The sequence below is a fragment of the Neodiprion virginianus genome, chromosome 4 (genome assembly GCF_021901495.1).
Source record: "Neodiprion virginianus isolate iyNeoVirg1 chromosome 4, iyNeoVirg1.1, whole genome shotgun sequence".
Lineage (NCBI taxonomy): Eukaryota > Metazoa > Arthropoda > Insecta > Hymenoptera > Diprionidae > Neodiprion > Neodiprion virginianus.
The window spans coordinates 36,378,776-36,398,247 of record NC_060880.1 but is presented as its reverse complement, the minus strand read 5'-3'; the positions used below and the strand labels follow the sequence as shown (position 1 = coordinate 36,398,247).

General features: G+C 37.1%; 4 protein-coding genes across 5 annotated transcripts; 1 reads left to right on the top strand and 3 right to left on the bottom strand.

Annotated features, from left to right (window-relative positions):
• Positions 1 to 549: 549 nt before the first annotated feature.
• On the bottom strand, positions 550 to 3,122 carry LOC124302118 (pancreatic triacylglycerol lipase-like). Its single transcript, XM_046757916.1, has 6 exons — positions 2,427 to 3,122; positions 2,140 to 2,243; positions 1,714 to 2,021; positions 1,456 to 1,554; positions 1,143 to 1,388; positions 550 to 1,018 (listed from the first exon to the last, which is right to left on the bottom strand). Exons 1-6 carry the CDS (start codon positions 2,910 to 2,912, stop codon positions 945 to 947), a joined length of 1,317 nt encoding a protein of 438 aa, XP_046613872.1. The 5' UTR covers positions 2,913 to 3,122; the 3' UTR covers positions 550 to 944.
• Positions 3,123 to 3,276: 154 nt separating this feature from the next.
• Positions 3,277 to 7,459, bottom strand: LOC124302113 (exosome component 10). Its single transcript, XM_046757910.1, has 6 exons — positions 7,127 to 7,459; positions 6,760 to 7,005; positions 5,160 to 6,686; positions 4,349 to 4,938; positions 3,867 to 4,023; positions 3,277 to 3,724 (listed from the first exon to the last, which is right to left on the bottom strand). Exons 1-6 carry the CDS (start codon positions 7,262 to 7,264, stop codon positions 3,656 to 3,658), a joined length of 2,727 nt encoding a protein of 908 aa, XP_046613866.1. The 5' UTR covers positions 7,265 to 7,459; the 3' UTR covers positions 3,277 to 3,655.
• Positions 7,460 to 7,701: 242 nt separating this feature from the next.
• Positions 7,702 to 9,626, top strand: LOC124302119 (coiled-coil domain-containing protein 50). Its single transcript, XM_046757918.1, has 5 exons — positions 7,702 to 7,914; positions 8,023 to 8,085; positions 8,208 to 8,325; positions 8,558 to 8,735; positions 8,916 to 9,626. The coding sequence occupies exons 1-5, from the start codon at positions 7,857 to 7,859 to the stop codon at positions 9,537 to 9,539; spliced, it is 1,041 nt and encodes a 346-aa protein (XP_046613874.1). The 5' UTR covers positions 7,702 to 7,856; the 3' UTR covers positions 9,540 to 9,626.
• Positions 9,627 to 11,251: 1,625 nt separating this feature from the next.
• LOC124302111 (protein ELYS) lies at positions 11,252 to 19,470 on the bottom strand. Of its 2 annotated transcripts, none has more exons than XM_046757906.1 (6): positions 19,154 to 19,469; positions 18,601 to 18,978; positions 18,163 to 18,463; positions 12,095 to 18,013; positions 11,889 to 11,967; positions 11,252 to 11,749 (listed from the first exon to the last, which is right to left on the bottom strand). In XM_046757906.1, exons 1-6 carry the CDS (start codon positions 19,181 to 19,183, stop codon positions 11,596 to 11,598), a joined length of 6,861 nt encoding a protein of 2,286 aa, XP_046613862.1. In that variant the 5' UTR covers positions 19,184 to 19,469; the 3' UTR covers positions 11,252 to 11,595. The 2 variants fall into 2 exon arrangements, with proteins under 2 accessions (XP_046613862.1, XP_046613863.1); XM_046757907.1 differs by having other exon boundaries at positions 11,713 to 11,749; positions 11,893 to 11,967; positions 19,154 to 19,470.
• Between the last annotated feature and the right edge of the window lie 2 nt (positions 19,471 to 19,472).

Sequence of the window (19,472 nt, the reverse complement as noted above, 5' to 3'; positions counted from 1 at the left end):
TGTTCACCATGATAAATATTAAAAAAGGCCGTTCTCAATATTTAATATCATTTATCATCTATGGAACAGTCGAGGGAACTACGTTAACACTTATTTCATTTTATTGGTAATGATAATAATTGGTGATAATTTTGTTACTTACGCAAAGAAACGCAAGCATACCAGAAATCAAGCAAGAATGTAGTAACTGCTTTTTCTATTTTACTTATCTGTTCGTTGCATCAATCTCGTCTGTCGAGATGGTAAGGAATACCGTTATAATTTTTTATAAGTTTGATAAATGACCACATTATATTTTATATTTTGTTCGACTTTACCTTATATTTGATTTAGCTTGGTCAATAACTCATTCTATTTGCACACAACTTTTTTACTGTAGATGCGAAAACGTTATAGGAGAAGGAATATCTAGCATGCCATTGATGAAGAGTGGAATGCAGGGTTGAAACTTTAAGGTTCATTGTGACTACAAGGTGAACCAAAAATGATACATGTTTCGCGATGATTGCAGGAATGAAATTTAATTATACGAATTTTTTATAAGTTTGATAAATGACCACATTATATTTTATATTTTGTTCGACTTTACCTTATATTTGATTTAGCTTGGTCAATAACTCATTCTATTTGCACACAACTTTTTTACTGTAGATGCGAAAACGTTATAGGAGAAGGAATATCTAGCATGCCATTGATGAAGAGTGGAATGCAGGGTTGAAACTTTAAGGTTCATTGTGACTACAAGGTGAACCAAAAATGATACATGTTTCGCGATGATTGCAGGAATGAAATTTAATTATACGAACTTTAATATATCATTGTAATACATGGTTATTCAACAGGTCGTCAATTTTTGAAATGCATATCAAGGAAAGCATAAATCTACTTGTATTTCTCACATAGTTGAAACTTTTGAAATTCTTTCTCCTCCTAAAATATTTTCATCAATCTTCCAATTGCCCAGCCAGATCTTCTGCGAGGTAAATCAGTTGATTCTGATTAATAGCAGTATCACCCACTGAATATAAATATGCAAAGAAAAAATCAATTAATGGATAATCGATTAGTGAAAAATTGCTACTGTTGTTTGCGATATTCCACCAATGAAAATAATTATCTCTCATCTAAGATTCAAAGCTTACCACAAAACGGTGGATGTTCGGCAGTAGCAACATAAAAGATGCCTCGTTGTGAATAATCCTCAGCTCTGATGCCCATTTCAGTACAATTGTTTGGACCACAAGTTTGTCTCAAAACTTTCAGAGCGCCTCTGTATGTCATGTCCCAGGGATGTGCCCAAAAAGTGCAATTATTCGTTACCGCAGAGAATAATGATTCTATTAGATATGCGTAGGAGCGTCCATGGCTGCATATTGTTTCTTGGATTTCTTGAAGATTCATTAAGGTATCAATTTATTTGTTAGGAAGAAATTGCCTTTGGTCTGCTCTACTTACTCGAGTTCGAAATAGGTAAGAAGTTAAAAAAGGAAGAGCCCATCATCGAATCACAACCGGGCTGCTTCATGCCACCATTTGGATAAAAATCAACATGACCTGAAAATAACATGCATAGCGTTGAGTTACCCTTACAAGTTGTAAACATCAAATTATATATCATATAATTTGAGAAGCAATCTTTCAGTGGTATATTGTTACAAATTAACTACACAATGGGTATAATTACAAAAGCATTAGAGAGTCTATAAACCAGACCTATCGGTGTCGGTAATCCAAGCCCTAAGTGTGATAACAGGCGACCGTTTGTATGAATAATATCAACAAAGGGCGCGTCCGTTCTATCCAATTTCATAGCAGGATCTTTTGTAGTAAAACATGGCTGTGCAGGATCTAAACCAGTTACTCGTTGTATTAACCAGTTTTTTTGCACAGGATTAAAGTTATGACATACAAAACCACAAATGTGAGCCCCCAGGCTATGGCCCACCAAGTGCAGGGGGCCCCATTGACTTGGGTGTATATTTCCACTAGCCAGTGTAGTGTTAACTATCTGTCCTAAAAATCTAAACAAATTAAGAACATAAGTATCAATTGATCTATGCAATTTCAAAGCGTTGCACTGTGTACCTATTTATTTTATAATCTTAACTCAAATGACAAGGTAAGTACTCAGTGACAAACCTGGTGATTTTGTCTCCAACAATCCTGGTATTTACAACAGCCTTGTAATAATTCCAGGAGTTTCCTCCAGCACTCCAGTCAACAACAATTACATTAACGTCACCCTAAAAGCAATTGGATTTGGAAAGTGAAGTTTAATCGATAAACCATGTGGTAGTAGAATATAACACGGTTTGATTTACAATTAGATGGTTTGTGGAAAAGCGCTGTGATTTACATTGAACATAATAAAATTGCGCGTGCAGTTAACAAGGGAAGTCTCATACATTTGAATGATCATTACTCACCCACAAAAGGAATGCATCTTCCATAGTTTTAATCCACATTTCATTGCCATGAGACAAAAACCCATGAACAATGAGAACAGTTCTTCGGTTTATTTGAAAGTCTGTCCATTCCAAGCCAAATTGCCTTCCAACTAAAACCTCGACTCGATGGCGTTGCCTTCTCGATGACAAGTAAAACTTTACATTCAAATTGTCACAATCCTTGCAACTACCAACAAAAAACCAATGCAGAGTGCTTGCAATTGCACTACCCAAACCTAGACAATCTACTTTGCTCAACCGAAGAAAATTTGTTTCACTCTCTGACGAAATAATACCAGAAATATTGAATCGTTCACGAGTAAGACTACTAACTCCATGCCAATGAGATCTTACTAAGCTACCGTTTTTAATTTGTACTGAACTGATAATTGTAGCACTGCAATTGTTGTTAATAAACAGCATATATGACACAATACCGAAGATAATTATGCTAAACGCACTCATGTTAAGGTCAGTGTTGCTCTTGACGCACTGACCACGATTGATGTTTTGTTTATCTTGAAGGAAATATGCAGATAAGACGGAAAGCTATGATGTGATACACTATCCACGTGAATGTTGTCATAATACCACTGGAAATGACTCAACTTTTAGTTTGTCTAGTTTCCAGGCTAATACCATGCACAAATTGACATTTCATCAAAAGAGTAGACCTAAGTTAGGGAAAAACAAGCAAATACCTTAATTACTATTCACGACTGATGAAATGAATCATAATGAATGTTTTGTATCCAAACCGACCATCTAGTTTATTAGTTTATAATGTGGGACATTAATACACAGTTTTCACTGTAAGAAATGTAAACTATTGATGTTCATATTTGAAACGTTTTATTGTTTTAAAACCATTCTGAACAGTTTGAAAGTTAGACAATCTTACTAATAATATCAATAATTGGTACATGGATACTTGTATTTAAGAATGAAACGTAAAAGAAAAAGAAATTCAAATAAGATGAATGGTTCTATATGCTGTGGTATGCGACGTCTAATTCACGGAATATTTTATGAAAGTAATCACTCGCGCTAATCACGATTATTCCGTATCCCGTCCCACCACAGTAGGATCGAATTCTCACGTAGTGTAAGCTTTCAACTTCATCCAATATTCCCGATATATCATTTACTTCAGTTTACAGAAGTGACCCTTTTTCGGACCATATTTTAATTTTTACCAACCCACGGGGTTAGCAGTTCCATTTTTGCTTCTTATTACCTCTATTTCCTTTCCCTCGATTTCCTCGTGCATTCTTTTTCTGAAATTCAAGTGGAATTCGTTGAGTAAACATAAATTCGTGCTATGGGCTTCTACCTTTTCCACTCGCAATTACAAGAATTCGATCAATTGTACAATAGATTGTAATTTAGTGCTGTACCCATACGAATTTGCCAACTCACCTTGTTCTGAGCTTGGAAAGGAATCTGATTGTGCGCGCGGCTGCCTCCTTGAAAACTACTGAAATCGACATTTTTGTAATCAAATGATTCTCTAGGTAGAATACCTTTCTCTTTCATATTTCTCTTATTTTCCTGTTTACTCTTCTTCTTATTGTTTCTGAAAAATACACGAAATTATATTATTCTTACAAACCATCTTTCTAATTGATCATTACAATGTTTTGTGGATTATTTACTTATTTTACAAGGTTACTTAAAAAATTCTCTGTTATTTGGTCAAAAAGTGCAATATTATCTATAGATGATAGCATGAAAAAATTGTAGCACCAGGAAAAACTGTCTGGGTCTAATAAATAAGAATCGGTTTTACAGTTTTCCAAGTCTGAAGTAAGCTGGAATCGTAAAGCATGTATATAATGGCACAATACAAAATGAATGAAGAAATTCACTCAATAGTTTTTTCGCAATTGTAGAAGTATTACCTGAGTGATTTGACAGACAATGCATTATTTGCAGAAAGTTCCGTATCTTCAGTGAAAGAACTGTGCCCTGTATCGTGGTATGATTTCTTTTGTTTCTTTACACCCTGTGTGGGTGAATTCAACTCTCGTTTATCTCGTCTATAATTTTGAGTGAATTTTTTATGCAGGAAAGGTAGCGGTGTCGATAAATCATCTTGCGACTCTGTCAGTTTAGTATCATCATGATAATTAGATTGTCGTTTACGTTTTCTTCCCTGCATCTGGCTCAAAGTTTTGTGGTCAGGCCCAAACTGTTTAGAATCAATAGACTGATTCGAACTGCTACCAGCGGATTGCTGTACGCTGACTGGATTAGTAACTGCTCCAACCACATCTTTGAAGTGTTTATAAACTCTGTTTTTACTCTCTGCTATTTCGTTTCCACTATTTTCTACCAATTTTATTCTTTCAGCTTCTTCTTTTTCTTGTCTCTCTCTTTCTTTCGCCTCTTCTGCAGCTACCATGGGTACTACACGCTTATACCGTTCAAAAGGACTGATGAATGGCGTTCGTCTTTTTTTTCTCGTAATGTGCCCCGTAGTGTTTTCATCCTAATAAAAAAACAAGCAAAAAAATGTCCTCAAAGACGTACTTGAGAAAATTAAGTGATGAAAATGAATTGATCAAATTAATTAATAGGAGAATCCTAATCTGAGTCAATTGAATTCTAGAGCTGAATTAATTAGATTTTTGCAATTATTGCGAAATCATTTGCTACTTCAAGTTTCGCAGGGTAAGATTCTCCCTTAAAGTACACTTTTTGTTATCAAACCTCCGATTGTGGGGGGCTGTCAAATACAGTGACAGTATGAGGAATCGTTTGTTCGGTAACATTAATTTCTGAAGAGCTGTTTAGGTCCAACAAACAAGGTAAATCGGCTCTGATCTCCATATCATGTGGCATATCATGAGGTGAATATAGAAGTGTAGTTTCTAAATCTGTAACTTGATTTCGCTGCGTCATACGTTGTCGGATATCATCTTCTAGGATAGGTTTGACCATTGGTTGTTCCTTTGCTTTCAAGATTATTTTATGAAGCGATAATGCGTTTTGTCTGACCAGAGGGGGTATGGGGTTACAACATGCCAGAATTCCCTGCATTTCACGGGGTAAACTCTCAGCGATATTCAACAGCATGTGATTTGGTAGAACGTAACCAGTACTGTCGTCCTCTGCCCTGCCAGTAGCATCGCGCCACTTATGCAGTTCTCTAAGAGCGTACAATTGCCTATTGTTGAACATTTTCTTGCTCTTTCGATACAGATTCATACACTTTTCCTCCGACCAGACTGGTTTTCTGTATATCTTTTTGCATACGTCTGTACTTCGATCATACACTGCCTTCAAGATATTGCTTTGGCCATTGGCCTGTTCCAGCAATGCATTCATAAGATTATCTTTAATATACAACAAGTAGTGAGTATCTTCCCTTGCATATTTCATCAGCTCCTCAGGTAGAGGCCTGACTCGCCAATCGGCCAGTTGGAAATGTTTGTTCGGATCAATATCACAGTACCGCTTCATAAGATGTGCCAAACTTAGGTATGGGAAATTAAGCTGTTTGGCCGCAATATGAGTATCAAACATATTTACAATGTACAAAGACAAATCTCTTTGCAGCCACTCGATGTCACTGCCAGCGCCGTGAAATACCTTAAGAATGGACGGTTTCGTAAATATCTCATTGAGCTGGTGCAGCTCAGATCTAAGTGATAATGTGTCGACAAGATAGTCCGTATCTTTGGTTGATATTTGCATTAGACATGTTATGCCTTGGAATGATCTATAAGAATGATGCTCCAAGTCAACTGCAATCTCAGTGTATTTACTCAAATCATCCAATAGTATTTTTATATCTTCAGGTTTTTCAATCACGATTAAAGAAGTGTCGTCTATATGTTTATATTCAACAGGAACACGAGACTCCAGTTGATGCTCAGGTGCTTCAAACCTATCAAGTTCAAATTCGTATGGATGGCTGAAAAATTCTCCATCTTCATCTTCTTCGACATACAGAGCGAGTGGCTTCAACGAGTTTGGTTTATCCTTTATTCTAGGTTGCCAAGGTTTAATGCTGTTATCAATTTTATCATCAAACTTCAACTGCGGTCGCTGGATATTCTTTGCCGTCAGTAAACAAATCGCTTGAGCCTTATTTGCCGGTTGAGTTTGCTGAGTTTTTGAATGGAAGGACAGATTGTTCCAGCTGCCGCTTACAGCTGTCGAGTTGCTTTGCGATACAACAAATTCGACATCTGGGTTTCGCAGAATTCCTGAGGCCTCATCCATGCATATTCCCTAAAAATAAATTAAATTCTGTTACTTTCCTCAATCAAAGGTAAATGGTTTTCTTCTGATGTTGCCAACTTACTGCTCGCTCTAATAAAATATCATTAGCTTCAATCAAAAGCTCAAACTTCTCTTCTATGTCACGCCGTCTGATATTGCCTCTCACTCCCACACCTTCTGTAATGTTTTGCATACAGACCAAAACGTTGTTGATCTCCTCATTAATGATATTACGAAAGGTTGGAAAACATTTGTAGTAGTCATATTTTTCACCACTGGGTAAGCCGTTAGCGGCCTTTATGCCGGTTTTTAGTGCTTCAAATCCAACCTGGAAAAATAATTTGATTACGATCAGCATAGACGATTAAATGAGAAAATTGACCAACATAAATCATTATGTTTTAGTTGTTTTAAATACGTATAGTTAGATTAGAAGCTGTGACACTCACATTAACGAAATCATCAAAATTTGTGAATCCTGGTAGGATTTCGATGACCTCCACACCCTGAGCATTTGCGGATTCATCCTGTGGTTCGGAATCATTACGAGATTTGTGACCAGGCTCAATACTCGTGTCGGTGCTCATTTTTTCCACGAATGTCGTCAATCAAAACGTGACGAAACTTTCTATGCACTTTTGAGGTTAAGGATTCCTAGTTTTAGGGTTATATCTCACACACGCCACCAGTGTCTCGAAAGTGAGGAAAGTGAGCTTGAAGTCTGACTACTTGATACATAAATGTTGAGTGTAAGGGCCTTGCGACCAACTTCATTTGTAAAAATTGCAAAGTGTCATACTTCAATTTGCATTAAAACCACAGCTATGTAATTGGCTAATCTCACGTTTTATTTTTTCCATGAGTCTGCCAGCCAATCCGTGTGTCTGACTTGTCGCTGTCGCTATATTAAACATTTTCAATAGCTTCTTCACGCACTGTACCATACTATACCTAACCTTCCGTAAACACTACTATCCATTCTCGAATGTGAAATGACGCTTGTAGTTGTATCTACAAACGTGTGAACAGTGATTACAGACTGTAGTATACAATGCATATTCAAGATGGTGCGAACAACAAAGCGATCCCATAAGGTGATGTAAATAAGAAAAGTTGTCTACGAAAATTGTTTGTGAGCAGAATTAAGAAAACGCGCAAGGAATAATCAAATCCAAAAATATGGCCAAGTCTGTATTGAGTTCAGATACCCTTCCTAAGGCAGGAAGAGTAAACGAAGGTTAGTTGAATATATCCAGAGTCTTCAAGCTTTCTCTTGTCACTTTTCAAGACGCGCCGTAATTGCGGCTAATTCCTCTCGAGTTAATGTTAATTCCGACGGTTACAGTTTGCCGGGAGTGGCTGGTACACGAAGATGGAGCATTGGCATACAGACTACAGGACGAGGAGAGTAAGTTTTTTTCGTCATGACCGATATTATTACAGTCTCAACCACGGTAATAATTGCGTGAAATTTACTTTGATACGTAAATGATAACCAACAATGGCTCTCATCTCCTTTGTTGTTTACAGTTAAAGAACACTACACAGGAAACAAGGTTCGCAATGCACAAGTACGCGAGGATTTACCTAAGGCCAAAGTTGAACAAGAACTTGAAGCCCTTAGATATCAATGCATTATTCAACAACAGTTAGTGAAACTATTTTTCAATTGAAAACATATGGATTCATCATCGACTTTCAAATAGTTCTATACTTATATTATTGATGTGCAAAAATGTGTTGTGAAAACAAAACTTTAAACTTAATTGCACATAAAATTGATTTACTGTTTTTCAAGTTTATTTTTTCATAAAAATGGTATTTTTTTTTGTCAAAATGAAACATTGTAACCGAAGAATTGATGAAGAATTATCCAACAGGGAAGAGAAAGATGCACTCGTTGCAAAGCAAATTGCTTTAAATTTAGAACGTGAGGAACGGAAGAAAGAAAGAATGTTGCAAGAGCAAATGAGACGGCAGCTCAGACTCGACGATGAAACTGCGCAGCTAGAAGCTGAATTGGAGATGCAAAAGCGGATTCAAGAAGAAAAAGATCAGGTATTATAAAGAAACAAGAATTTCACGTACATATTTGTTCAATACTAATTGATGTAGAGGTAGTTTCCCACATGTGCTGTTTGATACTGGAGTAATATAAAAATCACATAAAACTGAGTTATTCAAAGATGTCAATGGTAATTTTACTTATCTACGTTATCATTATGCTATGCTGAATAGGAATTAGCAAGAAAGTTACAACTGGAAGAAGAAGAAGCTACGGCAGAGGGGGAAGGTTCTATGATAGATGAACAGCTGCTAATTGACCAGAAGATAGCGATGGAAGCTCAGGATGCAGAATTAGCACGAATGCTACAGGATAAAGAACGTGCAAAAGCACGAAGAGCAAGAGAACGTGCGAAGCAAAAAAAACTGGAAAAACAGCAGCTTCAACTACTCGAGGAGCAGAATGCTATTGAAAAGCCACAAAGGCCTGACAAATTGGATCTAAAAATACAACACCAGGTTAAACAAAAAGCTGGTGCTAATTATTCGCAGTATCCTGATCCAGAAGAAATTCAGGTACTGGAGAGTCCGTTGAATGAAATAAGGGAAATGCCCAATGTTGCTGCCATGATTGATCCAACATACAATGGTAATACACACAGAAGCTCTTCAAGCAGTTCAAGCAACACTACAAGCCCTGCTTACGTTTTACCCACACCACCTCTCGAACTGATGGATGAGGATGCACCTTGTTATATGCCGATTCAAGGGCAAAGGCGTAATCAGATTCAGTCCCCTTCACTTGTTCATGAAGAAAAACAGAAGCGTCGTGTGAAGGATGGATGCAAGCATCAATAATAGGAATAGCAACATACTGAGTACCGTTTTTCTTTTCGATCTGAAAAAGTATTATGAAAAAAAATTAAAAGTATTTAAAAAATGAAACAAAATAGATTAATCAGAATCGAGATATTATTTAAAGTATTGATTATTACTGATAGTGAGTAGGTTTTTGTATTCATTTTTTTGAAATCAATTTACATCGATACGTAATGATAAGCATTAGGTACACGTGAAAGTAATGAAAGCAACAATGTAGGCAACTGTTAATTTTCCTCATTGAAACACTCAAAATATGAAATAGCGGATAACATATTTAACGTCAAATTCTCAAAAATTTTGCATAAAAATCAGAAGTTTCAGATGGACGTTACACTACTAGTACCTTGTAATTGATACAAATAGAACAATATCGGAGTCGATAAGACTGTGGCCTTGTAGTATTTTCTCGTGGTGTATCCGAGAATCTCTCCATTTTGTAGAGTTATGTATTTAAATTACAAATACCGATGTATTCTATATGTACATAAATATGCGAATGAAATTTGGGAAAATACGTTGACAAGGAAACATGTAGGAGTTTAACAACTTCATTGAGGGCGCACGAGGCGATTTTTTTTATCGTATATCATGCACTTTGAATCACTCTCTGGAATCTCTATTAATGATATGCCTCCCTTTTATCAGAGACATATTGATATTTAATTTTATATAAAGCTATTTTTTAAGGCTAATTAACTTGTTCAATATAACGACAACATTACTGCCAAAGATCTGAAACTTTAACGTTCGGGCTTTCAACCAGATTGACTGGATAATTATTGAGTTATTATTATTTCCGGTTTATATTTTCTATACCATTATGAATATTAAGTACCTAGCCTATATATATATATACCGGATACTTCAACGAATTCCACATTTTACTGCACAGAAAAGAAACGTTGACCAAACAGTATTGCCATGCATATTCAATCATTCCAATATACGTTTGGCAATTCATTCGATACGCTGCTATTCAGTATTTATCTCCAGTGATAATATTTAAAAAATAAAATATTGTACACTTTCTTTCCTCTGTGCGTTTATACTTAACACTTAAAATGCTAAGGAGCAATTTGCGATACTTGGGTAAATTAATTGATGGTAGATTAGAATCTCTATAGTAATAGAATGTAAGAAAATGAATATTGTATTATCCACGGTGACTGGACAGTTCTTTCGATATTACCCTGCATTCATTTACCATGGCACTATTACCACATTATTATTATTATGAATATTAATATACTAATATAATTTCACATAAACATATCAATAAATTATTTACAAGATATCAAACTTTTGTTTCCCACCATTGTGTTGTTTCACAAAATGCTACAATTCTCTTCCATAATTTTTCCTTGGCCATACCCATCTTTTTTCAACCCGTAATTTTTTATGTTAACGCGATTGCAGTTACATGACCTAGAATATCGATTGAGGATATACATATCTCTTTCAATTAGCCATAAACAATCGCGGATTCGATATAAATTCAACGTAGTAAACATCCATCTAACTAGTAAGATATAAATATATTCTTACGTCACGTGCAATTCTGACATATCTTTGTTTCGAAATTTCAGATATGTTTTTCACACAGTAGAAAGGTTTAATTGACAAATGGTAATTATTATCGTAGCACTAAAGATAAAACAATTTAGATAGATTTACTTTAATGTGTTCTCAATGTACAATGCGGTAAGTTTGTTTTTATTACAGTAAAAACACTTAACACTAGTTTTGCTTCAATTACAGGTAAAAAAAAAAAACTCACCAGGTTGTCACCTTAGATCGATCTGACTCTCGTGAACTGTTACCGTGAGTTCAGAGTTGACTTCAAAATACCTTTGAATTCAACTTTATTCCTGAATTAGAAGTTTTTTGCAATATAATATACATGTATATTCACAGATTTTGAGAGAATCATGTGAATCTTCCACAAACTGTTATTCACACCCTTTCAATAGTTGATTGATAACTAAAGGCTCAGCTCGAGCCCAAGTATGGGATCCAGAAATATAAGTCTAATTTACTCTGTTGATGGCTTTCTTGTTCTCCTTGGATATACAAACAGTGTCCTTTGGGTAGTGTATTGAAATGTCTCACGTTTGGTTCTACGATTTCTGTGAGCTACAGAAGTTTTTTCCTCTGTGGTTAACGGTGATAGAAAGTTTTTCATTTTCCTACAACATAAAACCAATAATAATTAAATTTGGAATGCCTGAATTGATGTCAAATTGCAGATCGCGGTAAAAGTAAAGTTGGAGCTTGCGATAAAATTCTAAAATGTAGAGCTGATTATTTTTTAAATTCTTCAAATACCTACGGAGCTGGCTGAGTACTGGTTGTCTTGATCTTGTATGCGGGGGTGAAAAAACGTATGGTGGAACTTCTTCAACATCTAAAAACGAATACGTGAGAGGTGAACATTATTTTTACCAATGTTTCTACCTAATATAACTTTCTCCCCATACATAACTTCGTACCCACTTCCATACTATAGACATGAAAAAGGAACCGGTACTTACCTTGCTGACTACTTGGCGGATCAGATGTAACATCAGGTGGAGAAAAGACGAAAACATCACTATTGCTACTTTTGGATCGAGAAGCTTTTCTTCCACCTCTCACCTTTTCCGTGTTGCTGTCACCAGGAATGCTTGTTGCCGAATCTGTCCTTTTCCGGCTAGTTCTTTTAGCTGTTTCAGCCTTATCCTCTTTACTATCTTCAACGGGTTCCTCGTTTATTTTTTCATCTGAAACAAAATTCTTGGCAAAGGTACGTCGAGTCCTTTTTTTCACTTCTGACTTAGAAGGTTCTAAGCTAGCAGCTCTCCTCTCTTTTGATTTCTTCTGTGTTGAAACGTCTGAAGCATTTGATGACGATCTCCCTCTAGTTTGAATATATGACATTTCCTCGTCTTTCTCTTCTGGAATGGATTGGGAAAGTACACGTCGACTTCTAGTATTTTTTGCTGGACTATTAACAGCTGACTCTTCACTACTTTGAACTAGCAGTGATGATTTTGGCCGTTTAATTACAGCAGGTGACTTAGTCGTTTCTTCGCTGATTATATCTTTAGCCAGAGATGAAGCTCGTCTGGTTCTTGATGTTTCGAATATTTCCTTAGGTACAGAATTACCACGTTTCCTTGTTGTTCTACTTGTACTTTGACTTTCTGGTGCTGTTTCCTTAGCCACTGACACGCTTCTTTTGCTTCTGGTGATTAAACTAATGTCATTGTCCTGATTAGTATGGCTCACCTTACGCGACCTTTGACCTTTCTTGTTAATTGGTTCAGATTCATTACTGCAATCTGTCTCAGATATCGAAGTAAGGGTAGAATGTTTAAGACTATCATGAGAAATTTCTTGGATGGTTGACATTTCTCTTTGTGCTGATGCAGCGCGTCTAGAACTTCTCCGCAATGCTATCTCAGGCTTATTGGTTTGAATTTCTTCCACATTCTCCTCTAGCACTGAGAGTAATTCTTTGTCTACCGAAGCTGATCTTCTTTTACCTCTTGCCCTTACGGACTCAGGTTCATTTACAGATTCAACATCAACTAATTTGGGAGAGTTCTCCAAAGAATCTACCACATCAATAGGTTTTAAATTGTTTCTAGCTGACGCCAACACCTCATTTGTTACTGACGATGCTCTGCGAGCCCTGGTCAACCGCACAGGTGTTGGACTTTTCGATTTTTCTCTACCTTTATTTTCAGAAGTCTTATCTCTTTGGTAGGATGTGCTGAGCGGAGAATATCTTGTACTCTCCGCACCTGACGATGACGGTATATCAGTTGCAGAGACTGTTGTCATCGCACTATCGGTTTCACTAAGAATGGCTGGGTTTTCAAGTTCTGTGGATTTTTTACTGTTGTCAAACCTTTTTGTGTTACATCGTGAATTTTGAACACGCGAGTCATATACAAAACCATCGGCAACTTGTTTTGTCCATTGAGTTCTTCTTTCACTATTCGTCGTCACAAGATGTTTCTTCTTTGTCAAATCTTTGTTGCATTCTTCTTCCATATCCGAATCATCAGCGATCAATTCAAAGTGTTCAATGCTACTGATAGATTCATCCTCAGTAAAGTTAGACTCGTTCAGATCTTTGTTTGGCATAGATAATGAAAATTCTTTAGTGTTTGTATGAGAGCTAGCCAAAAATTCCCAATTATTTGTTTTTGACTGTGATTTATTTACAACTTTTTGGCTTACTTCAGTTATATCGTTAGATGATTCATCCTCAGTAATGTTGGAATTTTCAATTAATGAGGGTTTTGATAATCCCTGTAACTCTCTGTCTTCATCTTGACCTCCTGATTCGCGTACTGGAAGAGCATTTATAAATATTTCACTCTCAGATGGTTCTCTGAAACTCGCAGCAGAATTTGTTAAACTTTGGAAGCATTCTGCATTCTCTTCGTCTTCTGCTCTTTCTTTCAAAGCAGTTAATTCTGGTTCATAATCATCCATATCATTATCCAGGTCTCCCGGATGGTCAATACCATCCTCGCTGGTTTCAGGTTCCTCGCTATTTTGAGAAGAATGCATGTCCTGATCTTCTAGTTTTTCCTTATTACTTTGTTGTTTCGTTTGTTCGTAAGTTTTTGAAATTACAGTACCATCAGCCTTAAACGCATTGTTGTATTCCTCTGAATCACCTCTCTCGATTGATATCTGATCATTCTCTTGATGGTCAGGCAAATACTCCTCGGCCAGTTTATTAACTACAAAGCATACTTCAGGCTCGTGATCTAGTCCAAAGTCATCAACTTCCACTACAACGTTCTGATCTCCTCTATCATCATCATCATTATCAATTTCTTTTGTGATAACAGTTTTCGATAAGAGAGAACGAGTTACAGTTTTAGATTTAGTCATTTCCACAGACACCAGATTTCTTCCAGCCATCGGATACTTGTATTCTCTTGTATTACTACAAATATTTGATTTCTCTATCCCACTTCCAATTCCTGCGCGCGAACTGGAATTACCATGCTTGGAAGTAACTGCAGGTGTTGAAAGAGAGCTGCTGTCTGATGACAATACGCTGGATAAATATCTTGACTCGTTTAACGCGGAATGTGGTGTGATTGGAGACACAGAGCAACGGAGATGCTGGTAGCGTTCCGCAAGTTTTAGGTGTTCCGGTACTGATGATATAGATTTTCGAGGCAGAGCAATTGGAGTGGCAGTCAGTGACGATTGTTCACTGAGTGAGTGGTTGGACGGTATAGCCCTAAAGTCCATTTTATTTAAAGGATCTCTGGACTCGATCAGTGATTCACTTGAAGATAAATGACCACTGCTCCTGAGACTAGGTCGAGCACGAGGACCTTTTATATTCATTATACTGTGACTGCTATTGGCACTTTGAGATTTGCTACTGGTATTTGGACTGTAAAATACTTCCTCACTTACTTCCGATGTGTTATCTTTATCAGCGATATTCGATGACTCAACTGCTGCCTCCTCATGACTAGAATCATTGAGCGATTGTCCAATACTAAAACGAATTTGCCTGGTAGGTTTTCGTTCTTGTTGTTTGAATAAATCATCTTGCTGCTGGTTGAGTGAATCTCGAGTTAAGATCGTTGGCGACGTAGAGCTTTGTATCAGTTGCCGAATTTTTAATATGGAATGCGGTGTCTCCATATCACATTCCATCTTATCAGACAAGGGTTTCTTTCTTTTAATTAAGGGTGTTTCAAATGCAACGCCCGTGCTTAGAATACTCACACTAGATTTAGAAGGTGTATCCGTTTCCCCTGATAATTTCCTTCGTTTACTCTTCTCAGCAGTAAGCGGATGTACTTCATCCTCTATCATTTGATCCCGAGTTCTTTTCCTCATTGTTTTTGGTACTAGTGTAGGAAACAGAACACAGCTGGAGTTTGTCTTCATGCTCTTTAATCTCAGAGAAGTACATGGTGCACTTATAAATGGAATTTGACAATTGTCTCTCCGGACATATGTCTCCTTGACCTTTTCAAGAACAGTTTCAAAAACTCTGTGATTCCTACTACAGCTCTCTTTGTGCGACATTGGCCTTAAATGTCTAGGTTCTGTGTCATCAGCGAAAAATTTTCCAACAGAATTTAATGACAGAGCTTTTGTTACATCGGGTAGTGTAGCATTATAAGCTTGAACCATTGTTAAAGAAGCCGACTGAATATTTTTTAAATGAGTCTTAGAGAGACTAGACTGATAAGCACTTCCTGCTTCGGTGTAACGACACCTTTGTAAATAGTACAACAAACGAGTTTCTTCCAACTTATTTCCCTCAAGGAATTTCACAAAGGCTTCTTCCTCTTCAGGATCCAAAGCAAGTTGTAGAATCTCATTCAATTTACCACAGGCTTTACATGCTTGAAAAAAGCAAGTTAACAATTGTCTATAGTGTGACTGTGGTCTTTGGTGAAAAGCTGTTTGAACCAAACCACATTCGACGGAGAGACTGATGCTGGTACTCTGATCACAAATTGCTGACAGAGGCGGTTTTCTTACTCGCAAATAAATCAGTGCTATTTTGTACTCATTATTACGAATCAATGTTCTTATTACACGTTTGTGATGCCACTCTTTAACATCTGAATCTGATACCAATTGCCCGGTCAGAGTGTCCAAGAATCCTTGATAATCTTCATGATCAAGTAACCAGAAGGCTTGAGTTAATTTTATGAGACTCGGACTCATCTTAAAAGCTGATGGATACTTTATCAACTGATCAACATCGGGGCAAGAACCTTGTAAAAGTTTAACCAGATCCATTAGCAAATAAATCGTAATTTGATGTTTGTTCTCCATTTCGTCAGACTCGTTCTGATTATAGCAGTCGAAGAGGTAACTTCTTAGAAGCGATTGTAAAGATGGAGGAGGATAATATCCTCCTGTGGTAATATCCCCGCCTTCGCGTTCCCACTGTGATCTTAATGCCTGACACTCTTCTGTCATTAACTCGTCAATGAATAATTCGTCCTTACGATCTGGAGGGCTAATAGTATTCTCTCTAATTTGTTGACGTTTGTTTTTATAAATGGCTGCTAATCTCTCGTATGGATATGGTATTTGCAGCGAGAATGTGATTGGTAATGGTTCCTCATTGACTTCATGTGTTTCAGGTAGTAGACCGACATCGTAAAACCAAAGGAGAACTCCTAGATGAGTAGCGACACGGCGTAAGGCTCTTTGTTGCTTCACAAGATCGTCCGATGGGATGGGTAATCTGGCAACTACTGTTGATAAGCATTCAAGTTGTTGTGAACAAAACCGTAACAACTTTATCTCTTTGTCTCCGATTGTTGAACCGGATTGGTCAAACAGTGGAATACATAGCTGATCAGCTACCATTTTTAGGGAAGAAGCCCTCTGAGCTCCCCACCTCAAAAACATAGGAAATAAATATGATACACTCCCATCCCCCCATTCTTTGGCACATTTGATTAAGAATGATGCCCATCTTTGCTCCAGACAGAGAGAAAGGAGCATTTCTCGTTGTGCATTTTGATCACAGTCAAAAGAGCAATCGGTGTTGAATGGGACTAATCCAGCGGCAAGGCACTTATGAAATGTTTCTGAGGGTTGAATCAAAATGCTGGGACCAGCAATAGCCATGTCTCGTAGTAATTCCCACTGCAACCCCCGGGTCATCCAAATTCTTAGGTGGTTATTTGTGAGCTCCACCCAATCAAGACACAGAGATTTAGGGTAGAACAGCTCATCCAGAGAATTTCCTCCGTTATTAGGAAACTCTCTTAACGTTAAAGGAGAATAAGCACAGCTTAAAACCATATCGTCAGCAATATTCAATGTCTCTGATTTCATCTGATAATAACACAGGAAAGTATTTGGGTTCTGACAGTTGTGAATGTTTCGTGGTAAATGTTCTCTGTACCACTGATTTAAATCAAATAATAACGCTTTCCCACTCAATCCAATTAGCAATAAGCTCGCATCTCCTTTCTTATTGTTCGGTTCACTTTGCTCACAATTGTTCATTCTTTCTATCGAAACCAAGTTTGTTATTCTGTCAACAGGTTCTAATTGTAGATCAAATTTCAGACTCGGCTCACCTTCTATCTTAAAATGCAGATTGGTTTCCTTGTCACAATAACTTCTTTCGATGAGCAGTGCGTACATCTTTAGAATAGGAGCTGTTTCAAAGGTTTCTTCCTGGTACGCAACCCACAGGTAGTAAAATGGTCTCGGATCGTCAGCTGGCTCAAGCAGAGCCAAATGACTGATCGCCATACTATTTTTAGCAGAAGCACTTATCCAACCAATCGAACCATCGTTTTGCCAAATTATGACCCTCCCCAAACATCCAGATATTACACAGCCAATCTTTTTTGCGTAGATCAGTGTCGTTGTAAAATTTTCATCATACAACGGTGATGATTCAAATTCTTCCCGATTGAATCTTATAAAGTCTTCAATGCCTAAGTAATCAACAAAATGGAAGAAAACTCATTAAACAAAACTTAACAATTGAAAAGAGGGTCAATTATGACGGTATCTCACGATAATGTTTCAAATTCGATGAGAGACAAAATCGTCGATATATGAAAATCAGGAATAAGTTACTAACCAGGATTCAGCAGGTTGTATGCTCTGTGTTTTCCCCTATCACAACGTTGTCTCGAAGATAATGAATACCTGTCTTCAGATAATTCAATGTCAGCTGGTGATAGTTCATTGGTCGTCAGGTAAGATACATCTCCGTCCCATAATACACGACGCAAATCCAATACAATATGGTACAGATTGCGCAAAGCGACACACGCGATTCCAGAACTATTGCTCAACATCCCATGTGTTCTTTTCTCATTGAAATCTTCCCACTCTGCACCTCCGTTCATCACGCACACCTGCTCCACACCTGCAGGCATCTGGTAACCGCGGTATAGCAAAAGATTTTTGTCAATTATCATCAATTTTAATTTAGTCACTGAATGAAAAATATACTTGTAATACATATATATGATAGAATTAAAATAGATAACACGTGAATAAAAATGCAACTTACCCTTATTGATCTGAGAACTCTTGATGTGGAGCAGTCAAAAATGCACAACATTCCAGCAGAATCTTTAGCTCTATTCGCGCCATTATCCAGTCCAACTAAGAGCAATAAAACGTCCCCAGGCTGCGTGGGAAATTGTGCGACAGCCGTCACTTTCTGACAGAAAGTCCAAGAGGAAATGTTTTCTCCTGTTTTTGTGTTGATTACAACAAGCCGTGAACCATTACTCAGCCATGCGTGATTCGCATCTTCCAAAAAGCCTCCACGGGGAATATCTGAGCCTCTGGAGGCAGGGGATCCTGCTGACTGTCCAAATTCATCTCCATCTGACGGGTTAAGGCTATCCCATATCGATGCTTGGATTTCTATTATTTTACGAACCTAAATAACGGTTACGATGTATGAAAGTGGTGTAAATAAGAATAGCAAAATATGAAAACGTGAGATTTTTAAAGCCGATTAGTTTTCGGTTTTTGGCAGGCATTGCTTGAACGTTAAACATGCTTTCTCTTAGTAACACTCAATTACAATTATTTAATACTGTTAAAAAATTCACCTCACAACGCGTATGCTCCAGCTCTTTCATATTTCAAATTATGATTTACGAATCACGTTGAGGCCAGAAAACATTTAGATACGACTGTATTTTTTATCGCTCTAAATGAGGTTATGTTTCGTTACTTGGAACGTAATAATTTTGAATTCGAATGAAAATCCACTTGAGATACCAGTTTGGCAGCTCTTATTATTTCCCGGTGAAAAAATGTTTCACGAATGAAACATACGTGACGATAAATATATTTCTACTGTATTATTAAATTTAAGTTTTATTTCGCATCTCGTGACCATTCAAAAATACCCTGAAGTACGTTTAA